General features: G+C 48.5%; 1 protein-coding gene across 3 annotated transcripts; it reads left to right on the top strand.

Annotated features, from left to right (window-relative positions):
- The first annotated feature begins 1389 nt into the window (after window positions 1-1389).
- Window positions 1390-23915, top strand: Shisa5 (shisa family member 5). Of its 3 annotated transcripts, XM_057767496.1 has the most exons (6): window positions 1390-1560; window positions 3785-3941; window positions 17547-17630; window positions 22195-22310; window positions 22491-22703; window positions 22841-23915. In XM_057767496.1, the coding sequence occupies exons 1-6, from the start codon at window positions 1491-1493 to the stop codon at window positions 22918-22920; spliced, it is 720 nt and encodes a 239-aa protein (XP_057623479.1). In that variant the 5' UTR covers window positions 1390-1490; the 3' UTR covers window positions 22921-23915. The 3 variants fall into 3 exon arrangements, with proteins under 3 accessions (XP_057623479.1, XP_057623480.1, XP_057623478.1); XM_057767497.1 differs by lacking the exon at window positions 17547-17630; XM_057767495.1 differs by lacking the exons at window positions 1390-1560; window positions 3785-3941; window positions 17547-17630 and adding an exon at window positions 21088-21239.
- Window positions 23916-23975: the final 60 nt, after the last annotated feature.

Raw genomic sequence — 23975 nt, forward strand, 5'->3', positions numbered from 1 at the left:
TGAGTGTGGTGGCACACACCTTTGATTCCAGCACTGGCGAGGCAGAAGCAGGCAGATCTCTGTGAGGTCTACATAGTGAGACCTTTATCAAAAACAAACATCTGAAGAATGGAGATGAAAAGAACGAAAGATCACCATTCCCTTTGAGTTAAACCAGCATGGAGGGCAGAGCTTTAGAGGAAGCCCAAGTGTTAGCAACAGCACACATACGTTCTGACAAGCATCCCAAAGGACAAAACGAGGCAGGCTCAGCAGAACCTCATGGCGGCTTGTAGGAACCTAGTGGCCAGGAATTCTGGGAAGGAAAGGTGTAGTATTTCATTAAAGGGACATTCCGTCTACCCATCCTTTAGCACAGTTTAAGGTGAGCCTGTCTTCCTGGGGTGGCCCTGCCTCACTTCCAGGGTAATCCTGTGGCCTGGCCAACCAGATTAACTCTTTTACATGTCTCACAGTTTAGAGATGTCAGCGTCTTGACCAGAAGGAACTAGCTTTGCCTTATGGGCTTGTGTTGCTTCCTTCTCTAATCCTATAGGCAGGATGGCTGGGGGAGCCTTCCCAGACTCTCCTTAGGGCTTGGCCGTTGCACAGTGCTGAGTACATACTGTCTCAAGTGGTCCACTGCAGATGGTTAGTGGGTTCAGCCTTGAGGAGGAAATGCTAGCTGTTCCAGGTGCTAGGCAGTACAAGAACGCCATACCTCCCTTTCCAGGCTGCACTGGGAGCTTTGCCCCACACTGAGGGGAAAAGACAGCCTGTCAGAACTTTGTCAGGAGGTGGCCTGTAAGTGCCCTGAGAGCTGTTAGCTCTTACCCTCAGGATTGGCCCCCTGGGCAAGAGTGAGCAGCTTTCTGGGCCGGGGGCTTGAGGGGTATTAGAGGGGGATGAAGAGAGTGGGGGGTTATATAGAGGTGTCTGTCATCTCAGGGCTGTCGTCAGACTGAAGTCCTGGAAATCTTCTAGAAGGAACTTGAATCTGTTGAGTACTATTCCCCCCACCCCCCGCATCACTCCTCATGATCCTCAGGTGAATTGTGAATCTGTGTGAGGCTCCAGCCAGCGAGAAAATCGCAGCTTCCCTAAAGGCAAAGTTGGGACGAGTACACAGCTGTACATAGCTGGCGCTCAAGTGTTGGGATAACGTTGCCACGGAGATCCTGTCCCAGCCCCTTAAGTCAGCTGCAAGGGGGGGGTCCTCCCCACAAAAGTATCCCGTGAGCAGAAAGCAACTTGGGTGTATCAATCCTGGGAAAAACCTGTCTCCAGATTTCGCCGACGGGGACGGGAGAACAGCGGCCAGACTGGGAGGGGTGGCCGCTTCCCTTCCCTCCCACCTCCTCCTCCTTCCTCCCACCTCCTCCTCTGGGGCGGGGGTTCCGGGAACCGGCCGGGGCGGGGCAAGGAGGCTAGGGCCGCTCGGGTCGTTGAGGTTGCCGCGGCACCCCGGCGGTGTGCTTGGTCCGTCTGTCCGCCCGTCTGTCTGTCTCGCCATGGCTGACCTGGCGCCCGCTCCGCGGACCCTGTTGCTGCTGCTGTTGTTGCTGCCGCCGCCTCCGGGTGGTGAGCCTGGGAGAAGGGGGCGGTGTGCGCTGCCCAGGGACTGGGTCGGGTCAGACACTTCCCCGAGTTGTCTATGGAACGAGCCAGATAGCACCAGCCCTGGAGTGCTTCGACTTGGCTCCCGATAACAGAGGGGGCGTCTGCAAATCCCATCACTGACTTCATCCTGTCACCCCCACCCTCCTGAACTGATAGTGCCCCGGAAAACTGCCACCTTTGTTTTGTCCTCATAGTGGGTAGGCCCTACATGTTCCAGGGGCTGGAGCAGGATTCCCCGCCTGGGGTTAGTTAGCTCCAGGTAGGAGGACCTCAGAGCGGCCGGGCCCTTCCTGCAGAGGTTGTCCCTTGCAGCCTGCTTCCTGGCTGGCAGCCCTCCATCCGCTGCCTCTACAGACCTTGTTTTCCTGGAGAAGCTGGGCCCTGAGGCTGGCCTCTTGTGGGGGAGGAAACGCCGCTTTCCCTTGTCATCCCCAGGGATGACTCCGATGGGAGGGTAGGCTGGGGACCTGTTGGGATGGGAATTGGAACAGCCCCCAGCCCAGCCAAGGGAAGCTAATGATTCCGTGGGATGGCTGACTTCCTAGAGGAAAGGAACTGTGTTTCCTAAAAGCTGACATGAGTTTGGAGGATCTGGGGTGGGGAGATGAGAAGGAAGAGTCCTGCCCCAGAGTCAGCCTACCCCTGGAGTGAGCCTGTGGGAGGATGGGTCTCCAGTCTAGAAAGCCTTGCTCGGTGTCTGGAGTTCAGAATAGCATTTGTGCCTGGGACCCAGCCTGAAAGACCCACGGGTGTGAGCGCCAGAACATGATACCTGTTTTAGTCTCAGCAGTCCGAAGGCAGAAGTGGGAGGATCCCTGTGGGTTTGAGGCCAGTCTGGTCTAGGTTGTGAGTTTCTAGGCCAGCCAGGGCCACATAGTAGGACCCTGGCGTAAAAGAAAGTCTCACTAGTGTGTAGTCTGTTCAGCCTGACTCAGGCACAGCCTGGCTTGTGGCTGTGGCTGTCCTCACTTTCCGGTGGCTAATGGCTGAACTGGGCTTGCAAGGGTCAGAAATACCCATTCTACAGTTTTGCCAAGAGCAAGGTTCTGTATGGTGCTACCAAAACGCAGCCTTCCTTACTTCCAAGTTACCGTTCCTCTGAGTCTCATAGTGCCTCTGCCCTCGGGGTTCCTCCTGATAGCCCTGGGGCGCATGCTCTACTGCTCTGGCTGGGCCTTTCGACCACGGTCCATGTGCTGGACCAAGACTGTATCCAGACCAGTGCTTGAGTGATTGTCCACAGATAGCATCTGATGAGCCTGACGCTCTGGGTTGCTTGTGGGGGCTCCAGGTCTGCTAGTGTAGCCTGATGACACACAGGGACATGTGTGTGGCATCTTCCTGGAGTGTTGCAAAGCTTGTGAATAGCCAAAGCCCTGTGCCCTTCCCCACATCCCTCAGCATGACCTTGTTTGAGATTTGCAAGGGTACCACTTGCCCTTAGGCTGAGAGCTTTGTGAGGGCTACAGGGTGTCACCTGGTGCCACTGAGAGCACAAAAATGTCCTAATGCCTGCTGTATGCCTGTCCTAGAGATGAGTACTGTCCGGATACTTGTGCAGGGGTTAGGATTCAGCCTGCTGGTAGCATGCACTATGAGATTTAGGCCTCTCTCCATCCCTCCCTCCTCTCCTCCCCTCCCCTCCCCATGTCTGTCTGTGTGTGTGTGTGCGCGCGCGCGCGCGCACACGCATGCATTTGTGCCCAGCAGGTGAGGCTGCTATGGAGGTAATAAGGATTAAATATTGGACAGTCCTGTGCCTGCAGGTGTGTTTCTATTCATCTTGGCAGCTTCTGGGAGGTGGCCTGGAATAAGGCCTTGAAGGTGGAGTGGAGTGTCCCCTGAAGTGGAAAGGAGAATCGCCTAGGGCCTTTGCAGTTGACACTCTGCCTCGAGGTCTTAATCAAGGGGGATTCTGAGAGCAGCAAGTAGTCCCGTCAGACTTACAAGTAGAAAAGTCAGTTTTCTACCAGGAAACCAAGGAACTGCTAAGGGACGGAGGGCATCTTTTGATGCACCTTGGTGTGGCCACAAGGAGAGGGCGGAGGCTTGGTAGGTGGCTGGTCTTCTGGGGTGGCCTAAAGCTTGCCTGGTAGTTGCACTGGGGAAATCACTGTCGTTGGCTGGGGTGCGTATGAGACCTGGCTTATGGGACAAGGGGAACAGGCTTGTTTCTCTGCTTCAGCCCATGGTGAGCTATGCAGGCCTGTTGACGAAGATGACCTGATCCCAGAATCCTGTCCTGATTTCTGCTGCGGCTCCTGTTCCAGCCAGTATTGCTGCTCTGATGAGCTGAAGAAAGTCCAGTGGAGTGAGGATGTGTGTACTGAGTCCGAGGCCAGGTGGGTGCAAGGAGGGGCGGTGGAGGGTGAGGAACCGCAGTCTGAGCCCTGGAACATGCCCTGCCCCTTTGGCCTCTCAAGACAGAGGGCTCAGCATTGAACCAGAGTGTGTGTGGGCCCTGTTCTAGGGCTCCTTACCTAGAGCTATTCCGCTCTGCCGCGCTCCCCATCCCCCCATCCTCAAGGGTTCTGTTTCACTCAGCCTCGTGCTGGGCCCAATGGCCTCAGCTGGCTTTGGCTCTGAGTGTGTACTTTGACCCACAGGTCCTCAGGGTAGACACCTGGTTATGAGCGTGCCCCACACTGTGTGTGTGCTGTGGTTATGTGTGTGTTATGCAAGGCACAGGGTGAGCACAGTGTGAGCTGGGCTGTGTCCTCCTGGCTGAGCAGATGTGTTTCTATTCCATCTTTGGTACAGGCTGCTGTCATTGGTGAGGACCCAGATGTGCCTCACATCGTCAGGTTGTGTTTCTCCTTGGCCGCAGATTTAGAGTCGTAGTGGTCAGACGTAGCTCCTAGCTTGTCACTGTTTTGCACAAGTCCAGGCCGCACCATCTGTGTTCACTTCAGTTTCTCAAGGCCATTCTGTTTCCCTCCCATCCCATGGGCATCCTAGTCTGTGTCTGAGGTATATTCTTTTGTTTGTATTCTTAAGAAGTTTATTGTTATTTTATGGGCACTTTTTGGGGGGTGTTCCAATGAATGCCCTTTTTGAGCTCAGTACAGTGTTGATAAGACAGTTGTCTGTAGAAGGTCTTGTCGGGCCTTCTTTGGGCCAGTCCCCCAACAGTGACACTGAGACTTATTATTAATTATGAAAGCTTGTCTTTAGCTTAGGCTTGTCTTAACTAGCTCTTATAACTTAATTAACACATATTTTTAAGCTACATTCTGCCACGTGGCTTTTACCTTCCAGCAATACGGCACATCTGACTTGCTTGGAGTCAGCTGAGGGAATCTGAGCCCTAGACTGTTCTCCCAGTTCTGTCCTGCCTATCCTCTCCTGCCTAGCTAATTTATGTTAAATCAATCAGAAGGTGCCTCAGGCAGAGACACAGCTTTACAGCATTTATCCCACACCAATTGTCGCTACTGTGTCCTTCTCTGATGTGAGCCCAAAGCTGCTGACATCAGAAGTGCGGCAGTGAGGTCCTTGTACCCCTTCCTCCTGCTCTTCAGGGATTTGTAAGACATTCTTGGGGACTTGCATGGGACTGCCAGGTGTCCCAGAAACGCCACATGGTCACTAAGAATAACCATTACTTGTCCTTATAGTTTATAGATGTCTTTTTTTTGAGAGAGGGTCTCACTATATAGCCCTAGCTGGCCTCAAATTCACAGAGCTCCACCTGCCTCTGAGTCTTGAGAGCTGGGTTTAAAGGTGTGTGTCACCATGCTTAACTTAAAGATACTGTATTTAAATTTTTCATTAATTAATTTTTATTAATTTTTTTAAAAAAACTTTTGTTTTTTTGAGACAGGGTTTCTCTGTGTAGCCCTGACTGTTCTGGAATTCCTTCTGTAGACCAGACTGGTCTCGAACTCAGAGATTTACCTATCTCTGCCCCTCCGCAATGCTGGGATGTATTGTAATAACACTGCCCAACTTAAAAACTTATTTTAAGATAGGGTCTCATATAGCCCAAGCTAGTTTTGGTTTTTTTGTAAGTTCTTTTTTATTTTCCTCCACACTGACAAAAGTTCTGAGGGAGTTTAAAGTTTTGTAAACATTTTAACCATCCCTCTTCCCCACCCCACCCCTAAGCTGGCTTTGAATGCTGAATGTAGCCAAGGACTTGTGATTCTTTTGTCTCTGCCTCCTGAGTGCTAGGATTACAGGAGTGCCCGACTCCATCTGGAGTGATGCTGGGTTGAGGGTTGAACCCAGGGCCTGTGCATGGTAGCAAGTACTCTACCAGCTTAATTGTATCTCTATCCCATCTTTTCATGTTTAAAAAGTTACTTATTTTTGTATTATGTATATGGGTGCTTTGCCTGCATGTATTTCTGTGAATCGCGTGCATATAGTGCTCTTAAAACCCAGAGTCCCGCCGGGCGGTGGTGGCGCACGCCTTTAATCCCAGCACTCGGGAGGCAGAGGCAGGCGGATCTCTGTGAGTTTGAGGCCAGCCTGGTCTACAGAACTAGTTCCAGAACAGGCTCCAAAGCTACAGAGAAACCCTGTCTCGAAAAACCAAAAAAAAAAAAAAAAAAAAAAAAAAAACCAGAGTCCCCTGGAACTGGAGTTACATTACAAACAGTTGTGAGCTGCCATGTGGGTGCTGGGAATCAAACCTGGTCCCTCTGGAAGAGCAGCCAGTGCTCTTAACGGATGAGCCATCTTTCTAGTCCTCTTTTGACATTTTTTTTTTTTTTGACACGAGATCTTGATTGGTTTCACACAACCTTCTCATCTGAGATTACTGAGTAGTAGATATTGTGGGTGCATGCATTAAACCCAGCATACAGTCACTTTTTAAAAAGCAGGTGCAGGGCCGGAGAGATGGCTCAGTGGTTAAGAGCATTCATTGCCTGCTTTTCCAAAGGTCCTGAGTTCAATTCCCAGCAACCACATGGTGGCTCATAACCATCTGTAATGAGGTCTGGTGCCCTCTTCTGGCCTGCAGACATACACACAAGCAGAATATTGTATACATAAGAAAGAAAGAGAAAGAAAGAGAAAGAAAGAAAGAAAGAAAGAAAGAAAGAAAGAAAGAAAGAAAGAGCATTTATTCCATTTAGATATCATAGATCACCTAGGATGGAGCTCAGTGGCACACTGGGCCCTGGGTTCAGTTGCTAGCACCTCAAAAAGGGCCATCACATGTATCGTAGTTGTTAATATTATGAAATTATATTTGCCTTTTTATTTAGCTTTCTGTTAGTTTCCTGTTTTGTACATTTAAATTCCTTGTATTTTTTCTGTTTGGCTTTATTCTCTTTATTTTTTTTCTTTTACAATCTTATTACTTTATTTCTTTTTCTTGCCTTATTGCATTGGAGAGATGTAGATAGCCATATCTTTAAATTTTTTTTTTTACTTTTATGTGCATGAATATATGTGTACCGTGTATGTGCGGTGCCCTCAGAGGTCAAAAGAGGCTGTCGGGTATCTGGAGAGGAAGTTACAGCTAGTTATAGGCTGCCGTATGGGTGCTGGGAACAGAACTCTAGTCTGCATGAGGAGCAAGTGTTCATTAGTGCTGAGCCGTCTCTCCAGCCTTATATCCACGTTTTGTTTCCAGTTTTAGGGGTTGAATGCTAGTTTTTTGGAGGTATCCTGTTTCGTGTTGAGGAAGTTCCTTGTTCTATTTTTTCTGGAGTTTTAAAGATGGAGGAATTTGAATTTTGTGAGATGCTTTTCTGCTGTTTTCTGATATTGTCATGGGCTTTCTGCTTTTATTCTCTTAATGTGGTAAATAATGTGTATCTCATTCTAAAACAGTCTTTTACTTATCTTTATTTATTGTGTCTGAGTGTTTTGCCTGCATGCATGTCTACCACCTGCATACCTGGTGTCTGTGGAAGGCAGAAGATGACATTACCGGATTCCTTGAAACTGGAGTTAGCACACAGTTAGTTGTGAACCACTGTGGTGCTGGGAATCGAACCCAGGTCCTCTGGAAGAGCAGCCAGTGCTCTTACCTGCTGAGCCATCTTTGCGGCCGCTAAAGTAATATTTTATAATGGGCTGTTGAAATGATTCAGTGGGTCAAGGTCCTTGCCACCAAGCCTGACGACCTGAGTTCAGTCCCTGGGACCCACACTGTGGAAGGAAAGGACTGACTCGTGAAAATTGTCCTCTGACATCTGCATGTGTGTGCATGCTAAATGTAAAATTAAAACATCAAAATATATTAACTTAGGTTGGTGGCTTTTTCTCTCTTGGCATATAGAAAGTCCCATTGCACTGCCTCCCAGTTTCTCATCCTTTCATGGAGACATGTGCTTGAAAATCATTATCATTTTAATTTTCATTTTAATCTCTAAAGAAATAGAAGGGTAAGGGATTATTGTTCTTTTGTGGTGCTAGGAAGCACACAGGGCCTTGAACACACTCCTGAACTTCATGTTTGCCCAATCTTAGCCTTCCTTTACATATTTTTCTCAGACAGGATTCTCTTTTTTTTTTTTTTTTTATTGGAGCCTGTCCTGGAACTAGCTCTTGTAGACCAGGCTGGTCTCGAACTCACAGAGATCCACCTGCCTCTGCCTCCCAAGTGCTGGGATTAAAGGCGTGCGCCACCACCGCCCGGCAGGATTTCTCTTGTATTCCCTGACTGGCTTGGAACTCGTGTAGACCAGGCTAGCCTCTGATTTGTGGTAATCTGCCTGCCTTTTCCTGCTTAGTGTTGGCATTAAAGGCCTGCACCACCTTGCCTGGCTTACAGATTTCTCATTTGTGTGAATTGTTGAACTCCTGAAATCTGTGGCTAGCTTGTCTCACTAGCTCTGGACAGTGTCTGCCATATTGAAACACTGCTCTTGCCCTTCTCCTTTCTCCCTGGAACTCCAGGAGACATGTGCTGTGCTGTGTGTCCCCCAGTGTCCAGGACTCTCAGCTTCTCTCCTGTTTTCATCTGTTTCTTGCTGTCTGGATACTGTTTTTTTAACGGCTCAGATCACACAATTCTGGTTTTGATTCTGGTTTTGTTTTTTTCTTTTAGTTTATCAAGACAGGGTTTCTCTGTAGCTTTGGAGCCTGTCCTGGAACTAGCTCGTATAGACCAAGCTGGCCTCAAACTCACAGAGATCTATCTGCCTGTCTCTGCCTCCCTAGTGCTCGGATTAAAGATGTGTGTGTGTGTATGTGTGTGTGTTTGCGTGCGCGCATGCGTGCGCACATATGGATGGGTGGACGGGTACTACAGGTCATCTGTGGAAGTCAGAGGACAGCTTGCAACCATCTGTTCTTTTCCCTCACCACCCCTTTGTTTGTTTGAGACAGAGTCTTACTGTATATACCTGTCACTGGCCTGACACTTGCTTTGTAGACCGAAGTGGGCTAGAATTTGCGGTGATCCTTTTGCCTCCTGAATACTGGCGTTAAAGATGTGCACCACCATGCTAGATTTTCATTGAGGTTTTTGTTAATTTTTTTTTTCGGGGGAGATGGTGTTGTTATTTGTTTTTTTCAAGACAGGGTTTCTCTGTGTAGCCCTGGCTGTCCTGAAAGTCTGTAGACCAGTCTGGCCTACTGAGTGTTGGGGTTAAAGGTGTGTGCCTGAAGTTTTTTTGTTTTGTTTTGTTTTGTTTCTGAGGTTTATTTATGCTAGGCAGTGGTGGTGCATTCCTTTAATTTCAGCACTTGACTCGGAAGGCAGAGGCTGGCGGATCTCTGTGGGTTCCAGAACAGCCAAGGCTAGAAAGAAAGATAGAAAAAGATTTACTTATTTGTTATGTATACAGTGTTCTGCTGCATGTATGCCAGAGGAGGGCGCCAGATCTCATTACAGATGGTTGTGAGCTGGGAATTGAACTCAGGACCTCTTAGCCACTGAGCCATCTCTCCAGCTCCATGATTGAAGTTTTCATATGGTTATATTGTACGTAATATACTATGTACAAAATAAATGTACAGCCCTGTAATCTATCATTGGATCGAGGCTAGAATCTTTAGAACAACTCAGAGGCTTCGTAAGCCCACTCTTTGTTTCTCTCTCAACCCCCAAACAGTAGCTGTTATCTTAACTTTTATATAACTTTGACTTTTTCTTTCACTTTATGTGTATGGGTGTTTTGCCTACATGTATGTCTGTATTACACGACATGCAGTGCCCTTGGATGCCAGAAGAGGGCCTCAGATCCCCTAGGATTGGGGCCACAGACTGCTGTGAACCACTGTGTGAGTGTTGTGAATTGAGCCCTGGTCTTCTGGAAAAGCAGTCAGTGCTTAGCCATTCCTCCAGCCCCAGCTTTGATTTTCTTTATGCATGTATGTGCACACGCACGCGCACATGCCTACCTCTGAAGATCAGCTCCAAAATAGGTTTCTTTTAAAAAATATGTATTTGAAAGAAATAGATGTAATTGTGAATCAAGGTTCTTTGGTTATCATTGTATTCTATTTTATTTATTTTTATATGCATAAGTATTTTGCTTGCATGTCTGTGCACCACCTGTGCGCCTGGTACCTGTGGAGGCCAGGAGAGGTCATTGGATTACCATGGGGTTGTGAGCTGCTCTGGGGCTGAGAATAAAGCCCAGGCCCTCTGCAAGAGCAGCAAGTGCTCCTAACCACGGATCCTTTCCTCCAGCCCTGATTTGTAAATCTTCTAATTGAGATATAATTATATATGGTAGCTTTTTTTGTTAATGCTGTTGACTTTTTTGCGGGGGGTCCCCCTTTTTTTGGAGATGGTGAGTGCGGTTGGCATTGAACTCACTATGAGGCTGACGGCAGTCTTGCGCTCTCGGCAATTCTCCTGCCTCAGCCTCCCAGATGTGGAGATTATGAGCATTCACTGTCATGCTTGGGAAGATAATAGACTTTTTACATGTTCTTCTCACAGAAAATGCCGAGTGTGTGAGGTAATGCATGTGTTAATTAGTTTAGCTTAGCCACTCTGCAGCGTATATTTTCAGAACACCTTTGCATTAATTGATTTATCAGCACCATGTGCTGACCGACTGATTCACTAGCCGCTATTTATCTCTTTATTTACTTCTGGAAGACTTGTAAGAAGTAACAGTTCCCAGCAAGAAAGCCCCCTGATTGGTGGGGGTGGGGGGGCTGGAGAGATGGCTCATTGGTTAAAAGCAGACTGGTTGCTCTTCCAGAGGTCCTGAGTTCAATTCCTAGCAACCACGTGGTGGCTCACAACCATCTGTATGAGATCTGGTGCCCTCTGCTGGCACAAAGTTGTACATGACAATAGAGCTCTCATATACATAAAATAAATAAAAGAAAGCCCCAAACTTATCAAGGCAAACTCCATTAAAGAGAGAGACAGAAAGAGAGAATGTGTGCACGTGTGTGTGCGCATGTAACCCAAGTGTGTGGAGACTGGAGGAGACCTCGGATGCTGAGAGGATGTGTGTGTATGTGTGTGTGTGTGCATGTACTTCAAGTGTGTGTGGAGACTGGAGGAGACCTCAGATGCTGAGAGGATGTGTGTGCACGTGTGTGTGCGCATGTAACCCAAGTGTGTGTGGAGACTGGAGGAGACCTCAGATGCTGAGAGGATGTGTGTGCACGTGTGTGTGCGCATGTAACCCAAGTGTGTGTGGAGACTGGAGGAGACCTCAGATGCTGAGAGGATGTGTGTGCACATGTGTGTGCGCATGTAACCCAAGTGTGTGTGGAGACTGGAGGAGACCTCAGATGCTGAGAGGATGTGTGTGCACGTGTGTGTGTGTGTGCATGTAGCTCAAGTGTGTGTGGAGACTGGAGGAGACCTCAGATGCTGGTTCTCAGGCACTGTCCACAGTATTTAATTTATATAAGATTTATTTTCATTTTATGTGTGTGAGTGGTTTTGCGTGCATGTATGTATTTCTATGTATGTATGTATGTATGTATGTACAGTGATCAAAGAGTACAGAAATGGGTGTCGGTTCCCCTGGAACCAGAGTAGAAAGCCACAGTTGTGAGCCACCATATAGGGCCTGAGAACCAAACCTGGGTCCTGTGTAAAAACAGCAAGTGCTTTTCAGCACTGAGCCATTTCTCTGGATCCTGCTTTTATTATTTTGAATTTTTGAGGTGGGGTCTCACTATGTAGCTCTAGCTTGCCTGGAACTCTCTATGTAGACCAGGCTGGCCTCAGACTCACAGAGATCCGCCTGCCTCTGCTTCCCAAGTGCTTGGATTAAAGGCGTGCGCCATCACCACCCGGCTAAAAATTAATTTGTTTTTACGTACATGGGCACACAAATGCCTAATGCATGTGTAGAAGTCAGAGGACGACTTTTAGCAGCCAGTTCTTCCCTCCACCATGCTATTGAACCTCCAAGGCAGCTTGGCGGCTACAGCTGTCTCACTGGCCTCTGTGCATTGGTTTTTTCGAGACAGGGTTTCTCTGTAGCTTTGGAGCCTGTCCTGGAACTAGCTCTTATAGACCAGGCTGGCCTCAAATTCACAGAGATCCGCCTGCCTCTGCCTCCCAAGTGCTGGGATTAAAGGTGTGTGCTACCACCACCCTGCTTCCTCTGTGTATTCTCTCTCTCTCTCTTTTTTTTTAAATTGATTTTTGTTGAACTCTACATTTTTCTCTGCTCCCTCCTTGCCTCTCCTCTCCCCTTCAACCCTCTTCCAAGGTCCCCATGCTCAGGAGATCTTGTCTTTTTCTACTTTCTATTTCCCATGTAGATTAGATCTATGTATGTCTCTCTTAGTGTCCGCATTGTTGTTGTCTAGGTTCTCTGGGTTGAGATTTGTAGGCTGGTTTTCTTTTCTTTATGTTTAAAAACCACTTATGAATGAGTACATGTGATAATTGTCTTTCTGGGTCTGGGTTACCTCACTCAAAATAATGTTTTCTAGTTTCATCCATTTTCCTACAAAATTCAAGATGTCGTTTTTTTTTTTTCTGCTGTGTAGTACTCCACTGTGTAAATGTATCACATTTTCCTTATCCATTCTTCGGTCTAGAGGCATTTAGGTTGTTTCCAGGTTCTGGCTATGACAAACAAAGCTGCTATGAACATAGTTGAGCACATGTCTTTGTGGCACGATTGAGCATCCTTTGAATATATACCCAAAAGTGGTATTACTGGGTCTTGAGGAAGGTTGTTTCCTAATTTTCTGAGAAATTGCCACACTGACATCCAAAGGGGTTGTACCAGCTTGCATTCCTCCCCCGCAATGCAGGAGTGTTCCCTTTTCCCCACATCCTCTCCAGCACAAGTTGTCATCAGTGTTTTTGATCTTGGCCATTCTTACAGGTGTAAGATGGAATCTCAGAGTTGTTTTGATTTGCGTTTCTCTGATGACTAAGGACGTTGAATATTTCCTTAAGTATCTTTCAGCCATTTTAGATTCCTCTGTTGAGAGTTTTCTATTTAGGTCTGTACTCCATTTTTTTTTATTGGATTATGTGTTCTTTTGATGACCAATTTCTTGAGTTCTTTGTATATTTTGGAGATCAGACCTCTGTCTGATGTGGGGTTAGTGAAGATCTTTTCCCATTCTGTAGGCTGTCGTTTTGTCTTGTTGACCATGTCCTTTCCTTACAGAAGCTTTTCAGTTTCAGGAGGTCCCATTTATTAATTGTTTCTCTCAGTGTCTGTGCTGCTGGGGTTCTATGTAGGAAGTGGTCTCCTCTGCCAAGCGTTCAAGTGTACTTCCCACTTTCTCTTCTATAAGGCTCAGTGTGGTTGGCTTTATGTTGAGGTCTTTGATCCATTTGGACTTGAGTTTTGTGCATGGTGATAGATATGGATCTATTTTCATTCTTCTACATGTTGATATCTAGTTATGCCAGCACCATTTGTTAAATATGCTTTCTTTTTTCCATTTGATATTTTTTGCTTCTTTGTCAAAAATCAGGTGTTCGAAGGTATGTGGATTGATATCTGGGTCTTCTATTCGGTTCCATTGGTCCTCCTGTCTGTTCTTATGCCAATACCAGACTGTTTTCAGTACTGTAGCTCTGTAGTAGAGTTTGAAGTCAGGGATTGTGATGCCTCTGGAAGTTCTTTTATTGTACTGGATTGTTTTGCCTATCCTGGGTTTTTTGCTTTTCCATATGAAGTTGAGTACCGTTCTTTCGAGGTCTTTGAAGAATTTTTCTGGGAATTTGATGGGCATTGCACTGGATCTGTAGATGGCTTTTGGTAAGATTGCCCCTCTGTGTATTCTTTGAACAGTGCTTTTGTTGGGCTGGAGAGATGACTCAGAGGTTAGGAGCACTGACTGTTCTAGAGGTCTTGAGTTCAATTCTCAGGAGCCACATGGTGGCTCACAACCATCTATAGTAATGCCCTCTTCTGGCCTGTAAGCATAGATGCAGGCAGAACACTGTACATAGTAAATAAGTAAATCTTACTAGCTGTGTCTTGTCCCTTGACATCAGTGTCTGCTGATTCCATGCTCAAAGCCCTGCGAACCTTTTTTGTTTTATCTCACTTTTGTGTTTGTTTTCTTTCTCTTTCTTTCTTTGGTTTTTCAAGATAGGTTTCTCTGTACACCAGTCCTGGCTGACCTGGAACTCGCTTTGTAGACCAGACTGGCCTCAAGCTCACAGAGATTCTCCTGCCTCTGCCTCCCGAGTTTGGGGATTAAAAGTGTGCGCCACTATGCCTGGTCCCTGTGGACATTTTTGTTGTCCCTTTATCGCTCTGCTTTCTATTTGCAGTATCTACTCTTAGTGCTCCTGAAGTCTTTAGCTGTGTGTCTGACACTACTGAGCCAGCTCTCCAGATCCACTTTCTTTCTTTTAAACCAGAGGGAATGAAAATTTAGTAAGAAAGCCCTTAGCCCCAGCACTTGGGAGGCAGAAGCTGGCAGACCTTGGTGAGTTTGAGGTCTGCTTGGTCTACAGAGTAAGTTCCTGGACAGCCAGAGGTATAATACAGCAAAACCTTATCAAAAAAAAAAAAGAAAGAAAGAAAGAAAGAAAGAAGAAAAGAAAAAAGAAAAGGTAAAAACCTGATTGGAGGGCTGGAGAAATGGCTCAGAGGTTAAGAGCGTTGCCTGTTCTTCCAAAGGTCCTGAGTTCAATTCCCAGCAACCACATGGTGGCTCACAACCATCTATAATGGGGTCTAGTGCCCTCTTCTGGCCTGCAGGCATACACACAGACAGAATATTGTATACATAATAAAAAAAAAAAAAAAAAAAAAAAAAAAAAAACCTGATTGGAGGAACTTGGAACTAGGAACTCTCTTCGGAGGACTTACGTTACTTCTGCAGGAAGGTCAACCCCATCACAGAGGCCGAGGATTAGAAGGAAGGCCTGGCCTTCCCTCTTCCTGTGAGACACAGCTTCTCAGGTCCTGGTCCAAGTGTACAGGATCATCATGGCCTCCTCATTTTGTGGTTTGTAGATCTAATTTTTCCTACCTTGGTCTCTCAAAGATTCTGGAAATTATGCTCAGCCTCCCAGATGTCCTTCAGAGAAACTGGGAAGCTGCCGGAAGAGGATTTGGGTAGCAGGCGCATCTCCACTGTCTGTTCCCGGCCTCTATTAGCCCCTGCTCTCTGAAGACTTCACCCTGGGTTTTATTTTATTATTTAAGATGGGGTCTGTAGTCAAGCATGGTGGCATACACTTTTAATCCCAGCGCTCAGGAGGAGACAGAGGCAGGTGGATCTCTGTGAGTTCAGGGCCTGTCTGGTCTATATGGCAAGTTCCAGGACAACCAGGTTTACATAACAGAGAGACCCTGGCTCAAAACAAACAAAAGAAAAAACAGGGTATTCCTCTCTTGGACCCCTCCTACTCTTGGGAGTTCTTTTCTTTTCCTTAATAGACTTTCTTTTTTCTTTCTTTCTTTCTTTTTCCTTCCTTTTTTTCTTTCCTTCCTTCTTTCTTTTTATTTTTTATTTTTACTTTTTTTTTTTTTTTTTTTAAGAGAGGGTTTCTCTGTGTAATGACCCTGGCTGTCCTGAAAAATCACTCTGTAGACCAGGCTGGCCTTGAACTCACAGAGATCCTCCTGCATCTGGCTCCCAAGTGCTGGGACTAAAGGTGTACACCACCACCACCACCTGGCTTCCTTAGTAATGTTTCATTTGCTCTGCTTTAAAAGAAGGGAAGTGGGGCTGGAGAAATGAGATGGCTCAGTAGTTACGAGCATTGGCTGCTCTTTCAGAGGACCAGGGTTCATTCCCAGTACCCACATGGGTGTTCAGCTGTCTGTAACTGGGTCCTAGAGGATCCAGTGCCCTTCCGACCTCTACAGGCACTACACAAATATGGTGCACAGACATGCATGCATGCAAAACACTCATACACATAAACTTTGAGGACCCTTTCCTCCTACTGGGTTGCCTCTTCCAATCTTAATAGGAGAGGAGGGGCCTAGTCTCACTGCAACTTGATATGCCATGGCTGGCTGATAAACATGGGAGGCCTGCCCTTTTCTGAAGAGAAAGGAAGAGGGGATGTGTGTGTGGGGGGGTTGGGGAATAAACAGTGATTGGGCTGGAAAATATATTTATTACTAAAAAATGTAAAGCATAAAAGTAAGTACATGTAATAAACAACTGTAAAAATTCTGGAAGCGCAACCAGTTCTCTAAACCACTGAGCCATCTCCAGCCCATGACAGAAAGTTGTGCGCTGCCATGTGGGTGCTGGGAATTGAGCCTGACTCTCCTAGAAGAACAGTACTCTTAACCACCAAGCCATCTCTCCAGCTCCAAAATTAATTTCTTAAGAAAAAAGAATAGCCAGGCGTAGTGACGCAAGCCTTTAATCCCAACCCTTAGGAAGTAGGAGCAGGTGAATCTCTGTGAGTTTGAGGCCAGCCTGGTCTACAGAGTGAGTTCCAGGACACCCAGAGATACACAGAGAAACCTTGTTTTGACATACCAAAAAAAAAAAAAAAAGAAAAGAAAAAAATGATAAAGAAAGAGAAGACAGGGTTCTATTATGTACCCAGAATACCCTTGAACTCCAAATCATCCTCAGGCTCCCCAGTGTAGACATGCACCCTACAGCTGACTTTTCTTGAGTTTTGTTGTTGTTGTTGTGTGTGTGTTTGCAGTTGTGGCTTTTTGTTTCTGTTTTTGTTTTTGTTTTTGAAATGGTCTGCTGTAGTGTAGTTAAGGCTGCTTTTGACCTTGCGGAGTAGCAAAGGATGATCCTGAGTTCTGATCGTCCTTCCTCTGTGTGCTAGGATTCTAAGTGTGTGTTACTCTAGCTTTGTTCCCCCTGCCCGACCCCAGTCCATTTGTAGCCTAAAAGGAGCTCGAATTTTAGACAACCCCTGCCTCAGCCTCCTGGATGCTGGGATTATGAGTCACCATGCCCAGCTGTGGCTTACTGTATTTTGCCCTTGACATATTCTAGTAATGAAGTTCGTTTCCTTCTAAATTAGCTCGGCTGTTTGATGCCTGTGGTCTGTTTTGTTTGGGATGGGTTCTCCTGCTGCACAGGTTTACCCCAGCCCCTGACTCTCCTGTCTCCACCTCCTGAGCGCCGGGGTTGCAGCTGTGCATCACCCTGGCTCTCGCTTGCTGAATTTTGATTTAAGCATTTTCATTCCATCCTGTGTAACTGCCTCTCTGTGTCGCCTTTCCTCTCTTCCCTCCCCCTTTTCTCCCATTTTCCCCTCCCCTTCACTCCCTCCGTAGAAAACATCTTGTCATGCAGTCTGGGCTGGCTTTAATCTTGTGATCCTCCTGCCTCAGTCTCCAGTGGAGAGAGTCGGTAGTGGTCTTTTTTCCCTGCTTTTCTTTTTTTAACTTTGTAGCAATGCAGGCCTCTGCTCTCGGTTTCCCCCTCCATCCTGTTGTGATCAGGGGCATGTCCGCTGCATATCTTAAGTTTGAGATCTGTTTCCTGGCCTCATAGGTGCTGTGCCCTGGAGACTGCCTCTGGTGTGTTGGGGAAGAGTGTGCGGATCCCTTCTGGTGTGTAGCCGTTCATTCTCGGAAGGTCATGTGTGCAGATGGGGATCTAGAGTTGCTCAGGAACTTTCTCTTTTCTGTTAGCAGATTTTCCACCACCACAGAGGCACTCGAGCAGCTGGGTTCGGCGCTGAGATTTCGATCCAGTTTTGACAGTGACCCCATGTCAGGGTAAATAAAGCCTTTTGGCTGGGTCTGTTTTCCTGGCAGAAGTGACAAGGGATCAGGTGGGCTTAGGGGTGGCCTTCACACACCTAAATGACACAGAATCATTGGGATGGTGTCCCAGTGATGTTGTGACTGTGTTTTCCCACTGGGACCTTTGAACCTCCAGGCAGCTGGGTTTCCTCTGTGTTCTGGGGAGGGAGATGATGGGGGTACCTGGTTGGGGATGGATAGTTGAAGGTCCGGGGATGGGGTCCATAATGACCTGAGTGATGGAGTGGAACCTGATGGAAGAGGGAACAGAGGAGGAAGTGACATTTGGTGGCGGCCACAGTCCTGTGAGGTAATGAGGCAGTGGTAGTCAGGTGGTTGATGGTGGTGACGTAATGATGGCCATGCTGGTGGTGGAAGGGTGATGACCGTGAGGTGACGGACGGTATGACAATGTCGAGTCAAGGTGCTGAGACAGCAGAAGTGCTCAGTCATGTTCACAGCTCAGTCACTGTGCTGGCATCTCGGCCTCAGGATTGGGGTGGCCCCGTAGGAAGAAGGGGCACAGCTGTAATTCTTCCCTCACACTCACAGAGGCCCCTGACTCTCCCAGCCTTACACTTCTTGGCCAGGCTCCTGCCCTATCTTTCTTTCTTCCTTTTCTTCCTCCCTGAGACAAAGTCTCTTGTAGCCCAGGCTAACCATGAGCTGGGTATATAGCTGAGGATGACCTTAAACTTCTGATCCTCCCCAGTGCTTAAATCACGGGTTCATCTCCACTCCAAGTTTATGCAGTGCTGCGGGTCAAACCCAGGGCCTCCCATGTGGTAGGTGGGAGAAACAAGAGCCTTACTTTATGATAACAAATTCAAGAGACTAGGGAAAGTAAAGCAGTTTTAACAGACGGTTCTGTAGAGCCGGGCACCAGCATAGAGAAAAGGCTAAAATGACTGGTATAGGTTAGTCTCCAGCTCTTTAGGATCCCCGTCCTGTTGGTCCTGAATGCAAAGCCTCATCTAGTGAATATCTGGGGCTTGGTTACAAAGCTAACACCTGCAACTTTCCAAGTCTGAGTTCCGAGACTGGCAGGCCAGCTGCCAGCCTTAGTGGGGGGACCTAGACCCCCTGCTCAGTTGTGAGTCTTAGCACTCTAGGCATGTGGCATCATCGGACTAGAATAATTTATCTCTATACAGGCAAGCGTTCTGTCAACTGAGCTGTAGCCCTAGCATTTTTGTTTGTTTTGAAGCAGCCTCTTGCTCTGTAGCCCAGGCTAGCCTGGAACTCACTTTGTCTAGCTCAGAGTGTGTAATCCTCCTGCCTCAGCTTCCTGATTGCTGGAATTACAGGTATGAGCTTCCATGTTCCCTTCATGAACTGTCATCTTGTTATCATCTGAGGCCACAAAGCAAGCACTGAGGGGAAAAACACATGCGTCGACAGGGCAGGCAACCGTTGGGAGTGGCTGTGACTTCCTGGACAGAGCCCTTGGGAGGAGGCCAGGGTGGAGGTGGGCTGTTGGCGGTCCCTGCCAGCAAGGAGCAAGAGAAGAGAGTGAACAGAGGGACTGGCTTCCTTGGCCTCCGCTCTGGAGACAGGTCCAGCCCGTTAGTGGGATTGGGGAAGAGGGGCCTCATCTTGAAGTTTTAGGTGAGAAGAACACGCGGGCATGGGACCTAGGGGACAGCAGTATCTGAGGAACAGTGTCAGGGAGAGCAAGAGGGAGGGCTGGGGTTGACAGCAAGAAGGCAGCTGGCCCAAAGCACTGTGGACTGCATTCGGGTGAGATTGGCACCCCACACCAGCATGGCATGGTTGGCAGGAGCCACCCAGCACAGCATATGAAATTGGAAGCAGTGTATGAGTGTAGACAACACCATAGGGACACTCGGGGCCTGGGAAAGGCTCTTTCTAGCTATGGCAGAGACAGCTAGAACTATTGCGGGGGGCAATGCTCGGAGGAAGAATGGGTTGCTGGAATTTCTTTTTGTCTTATTCTTCGGAGCCCGAGACCTGTGCACAGCAGAGGAAGCTGGGGACAAGGCTGTCCATGGCACTTCTCTTGGGAGCGTTCTTAGGGAGACACTCCGTTGGACACCTGTGTGATGCCTCTGTAGCACAGATTCCACAGAGCGGAGTCCATGGTAGAGGTTTAGTCCCTGCTGCCTGACCATGACTTGCCCAGAGAAGCCCCCAGAGGAAAGATGCTGGGACCCAAGGTCTGCAGACCCTGCCCCTGTATCCCACCATTGACCTTCTGAGCCACAGGTCAGCACAGAGGTCTGCAAGGGTGCACACCTGCCAAGCCCTGAGTTATCACATCCTGTGCAGGATGTGCCCTCCCTCAGTGTGCTCAACTTTGGTTTCTTTTCTTTTTCTTTTTTTTTTTTTCCTAGTTTTTTGAGACAGATCTCACTATGTAGCCCTGGCTGGCCTGAAACTCATACATAGACCAAGCTAGCCTCAAAAATCAGAGATCTTCTACCTGTCTATAGGAGCCAAGGATTCTGGTGTTTTTGTGGTTGAGGAATATATCCCCTTGGAGGTGACACTTTGTGCTAAGATCTGAGAGGTGAACAGGGATAATCAGCTGGGAGTGAGGGTCCCCCCACTCCCCGGCAGGAAGATGTGGTTGTGAAGAGACCCTACGGCAGAAACAGCTTGATGCTTAGTGAGCTGGCTAGATTGGAGATAAAGAGGGAGGGGTGAGTTCTTGGCCCCACCTGGCTTGGTGGATTCCGCAAGGAATTTTGTCTATTTTTTTTTTTTTTTTTTTTTAGGTTTTTGGGGGACAGGGTTTCTCAGTATAATCCAGGCTTGCCTGAAATTTTCTCTATGTAGCTCAGGCTTGCCTGGAATTCTCTATGTAGCTCAGGCTTGCCCAGAACTCATCATCCTGCCTTGACAGCCTCCAGACTTCAACTATTACCTGGGCGCTAGCACACCTAGCTAAATTTTTAATTCAAGATTGAAATTGGCTCTTTTTGTAAGTTTTACTCTCTGGTTAGACAAACCCTAGATTTTAGTTGTTAACTATACTTAGACTATACCCACAGAAAGGTGGGTACACACCATGTCAACTAGTGATTACGAGAAACAACATCCTGTGGTTGCCGGGGCTGGGGGAGCCTTTGGCATCAAAACCAGGGAAACATGATCAGATGTGGCAGGGGCAGGGAGTGGGAGAGGAGGATCAGCTGCCTGTGTGTCAGCCAGAGCCAGCAGGTCCCACTTTGCCCATGCATGCTCAGGCTGGTGGGGGTAGAGGGTGAGGCAAGCAGACTAGCTCAGGGCTGGGGCGAGGCTGCATTTAGAGGCCTGGGTACACAGGGCTGGGAAAGTGACCTGGGGCCTCTGCCTGCCCCTCCAGCCCTTTTCAGTGCTTCTCTGGCTGCTGGTGCTATAGAGGGTGTTTGAGTCATTCTGTGTCTTTAAGAGGGAGGCTACTGGGCCTGTGAGTATGTCCTTCCTGCCGCTGACGTCAGGACTGGGAAAGACTGAGAAGAAGATTCGATTTCCTTTTCTTTGAAAGGGGAGGAGATTGAAACTGAGTGGCCCCTGATGAAAAGAGGGGAAGTCCTGGGCTGCGGGAGCCCCTTGTGTGAAGGCGGAGGCTAACATGGGGTGAGCGAGGCACATTCTATAGAGAGGCAGAGAGACACTGGCCTTCCGCTGCATGCCACCAATTGTGTGAATGTGTTTTCATCCTTTCCTGCCTCTGACTGCTCAGGGGGACACCTGTGCTTCTGGTCCTGTCTTAAATGCTTGTCCTAGGCCACGTGGTTGGTGAAGGCTCCAGTTTTGGAAGCCTGGAGTGTGGGGGTCCTGTCCCTAAGTCTGTCTCTCAGCTGAGAGGCCCTGTTGTGGCTGTGAGCTGGAAGCCTCATGTAGGGTGGGGTGGCACCTACATCCTCTCTGACCTCAGAGGGGCAGATGTTCTGGAGTTCACATTTGGAATGTGCCTGTTGCAGTTAGCAAACGTTTGTCTGTTATTAGGATCCAGTGTGGGCCCAGGGACTATGGGAGGATAACTGGGGGCCTTGTCTGCTATCGGAACCATTTGGGGGAAGAGATAGACTTCCAGCTTATGCGGTTGCTGTCAAAGGGCAACCTCTATTCTGTGGGTGCCTGGGTAGGGCAGGGAGGCAGCTTCTTCCAGAAAGTACTGCTCCCTCCATTTAGCCACCCTGGGATGGACCCATGCTAGTTAACCGTGGAGCAGCCCTGGATGTCACACAGCCTGCAGTGAGCTGAGCTGGGGTTCCTCAGTACTTGACAGCCTGTTTGACTCTGATCCCATCCTGCCTGGCTTGTGGCATATGCCTGACAACCATAAGCTGCTGGCTTGGTAGGGGAGGACAGGGTTGTAGGTAGGGAGATACAGGGAGCAGGTGTGGGGGAGGGGAGCTTTACATCCCTGCTGCCTGTGTGAGGAATTGGGCTGAAAGAGATTTCTACCACATAACTGGGAAGTCTTTTAGAGTCTGTGTTGCTGAGGAGGGTGCCCTCGGGAGCAGTGAGGTGAGGATCGTTGGTCATAGGAAGGAGTAAAAGGTGGTTACAACGAGCTCTTTGGCAGGTTTGGAGCGACTGTCGCCATTGGCCTGACCATCTTTGTGTTGTTCATTGCCACCATCATCATATGCTTCACCTGTTCCTGCTGCTGCCTGTATAAGATGTGCCGCCGACCACGCCGTAAGCTTGCCCTTCCCTACCTTGTCCGCCTGTGCCCCTCCCTGCTTGAACATGCTGATCCCAGAGAGGGCAAGGGTTAAGGAACCTGTTTGGGCTAAGCTGAAGGGATGGACGGGCAGGCCTGGCCTCTCCTGGCCTAGGGAGCCATAAGGTTTTGACTAATCAGGATTCTCTTTGCAGCTGTCGTGACCAACACCACAACCACTACCGTGGTTCATACCCCCTACCCTCAGCCTCCAAGTGTGGCCCCCAGCTACCCTGGACCAACGTACCAGGGCTATCACCCCATGCCCCCCCAGCCAGGAATGCCAGCAGCACCCTACCCAACGCAGTACCCACCACCCTATCTGGCCCAGCCCATGGGGCCACCAGCCTATCATGAGACTTTGGCTGGTAAGTACCACTGTGGGTACCCTGCATGACTCCCCATCTCAGGCCTCTGCCCCTAGGGTTTCTTCCTGCTAGCTTGCCGGCCCATTTGCACTGCAGCCCAATGTCCCACAGCTGACCTGTGTCCTCTTTACTTTCAGGAGGTTCAGCTACACCCTACTCTGCCAGCCAGCCTCCGTACAACCCAGCCTACATGGACCCCCCAAAGGCCGTCCCCTGAGCCTGCCTCCCACCTCTCTGACTGCCATTTGATTATATCATGTGCGAGTGAGTGGTGTGCGGAGCTCTCTGCTTTGTGGTGTGTGTGCCTTGTCTAAACACGTGGCTTCCTCTGACACTGACCAGGTAGGCACAAATCCTTACCAGTGTGGGGTGGGACCAACTTGCTTTCTTCCTCACTTGAAATTAGACTTTCTGAAGTCTCAAGTAAACTAAAAACATTGGGGGGAGGCATTTCCCAGTTCACCCCAGGGTGACCAGCCATGGCTTGTCATACTTGGAGAGTAAGCTTTTTGTGGGCACATGTCCTACTCTGGGGAGTAACCAGCTAGCTGCTGCTCAGGGCCATGGCTTGTCCCCAGGGCTTGGCTGCATTTTGCAGTGAGGCAGGTAGATGGGCAGAACAAGGGGCCTGGCTGAAGCTCGGTGCCATGGGTCAGCTCCTGATGTCAAAGCACAGCAGGCAGAGCCTCATCCACCACCACCTGTTGTCTGAACTACTCAGTATCTCCCCTGGGACTTTGTAGAAGGCCATGTGCACTCACTATTCAGTGGGGATGCTTTTCCGCCTTTGCTGGCCTGGCTCCTGCCACTAGGCAAGGGGTCTCTGTCCACCTCACGCTCCTGTTTTCTCTCTGCAGTATCTTGTTTTACTTTTAGCCAAACATTTTGCCTGTTTTCTGTCTCCAGATGTGTGATAGTTGGTGTGAGATTGAAATCCCTGGTTCCTGACCTCTGAGTCTGTTTCCCTTGACACCTGACTCCTGTAGAACAGTCCAGTTTGTCCTGGCAACAGGGACACCAGGGCCAAGGGGCTATCTGGACCAAATGGGGTGGGGAAGACCCAGATGGTAGCTCTGGCCCAGACATGAATACCTCATCTCGGTGTTCCCTGTTGGTTGCCGTCCCACCAGCTGCCCTAGCTTTGTGTCTATTGGTGTGTTTCTGAGCATCCAGACTCTGCACCCTTGTTTATAATAAATGCAAACATTTGGACCCACTTCCTCTTCCTTCAGAGCCTGGCTGCTAGCCTTGCCTATACATCAAATACTGTTC

Source organism: Chionomys nivalis, chromosome 4, assembly GCF_950005125.1.
Source record: "Chionomys nivalis chromosome 4, mChiNiv1.1, whole genome shotgun sequence".
NCBI lineage: Eukaryota > Metazoa > Chordata > Mammalia > Rodentia > Cricetidae > Chionomys > Chionomys nivalis.

What these genes read in the sequence shown, in the direction of transcription:
- Shisa5 (XM_057767496.1), top strand. Translation starts at nt 1,491, where the DNA reads ATGGCTGACCTGGCGCCCGCTCCGCGGACCCTGTTGCTGCTGCTGTTG. An exon ending in GCTGCCGCCGCCTCCGGGTG is followed by an intron (nt 1,561 to 3,784) that starts GTGAGCCTGGGA and finishes TCTCTGCTTCAG; the next exon opens with CCCATGGTGAGCTATGCAGG. An exon ending in TGTACTGAGTCCGAGGCCAG is followed by an intron (nt 3,942 to 17,546) that starts GTGGGTGCAAGG and finishes TTCTGTTAGCAG; the next exon opens with ATTTTCCACCACCACAGAGG.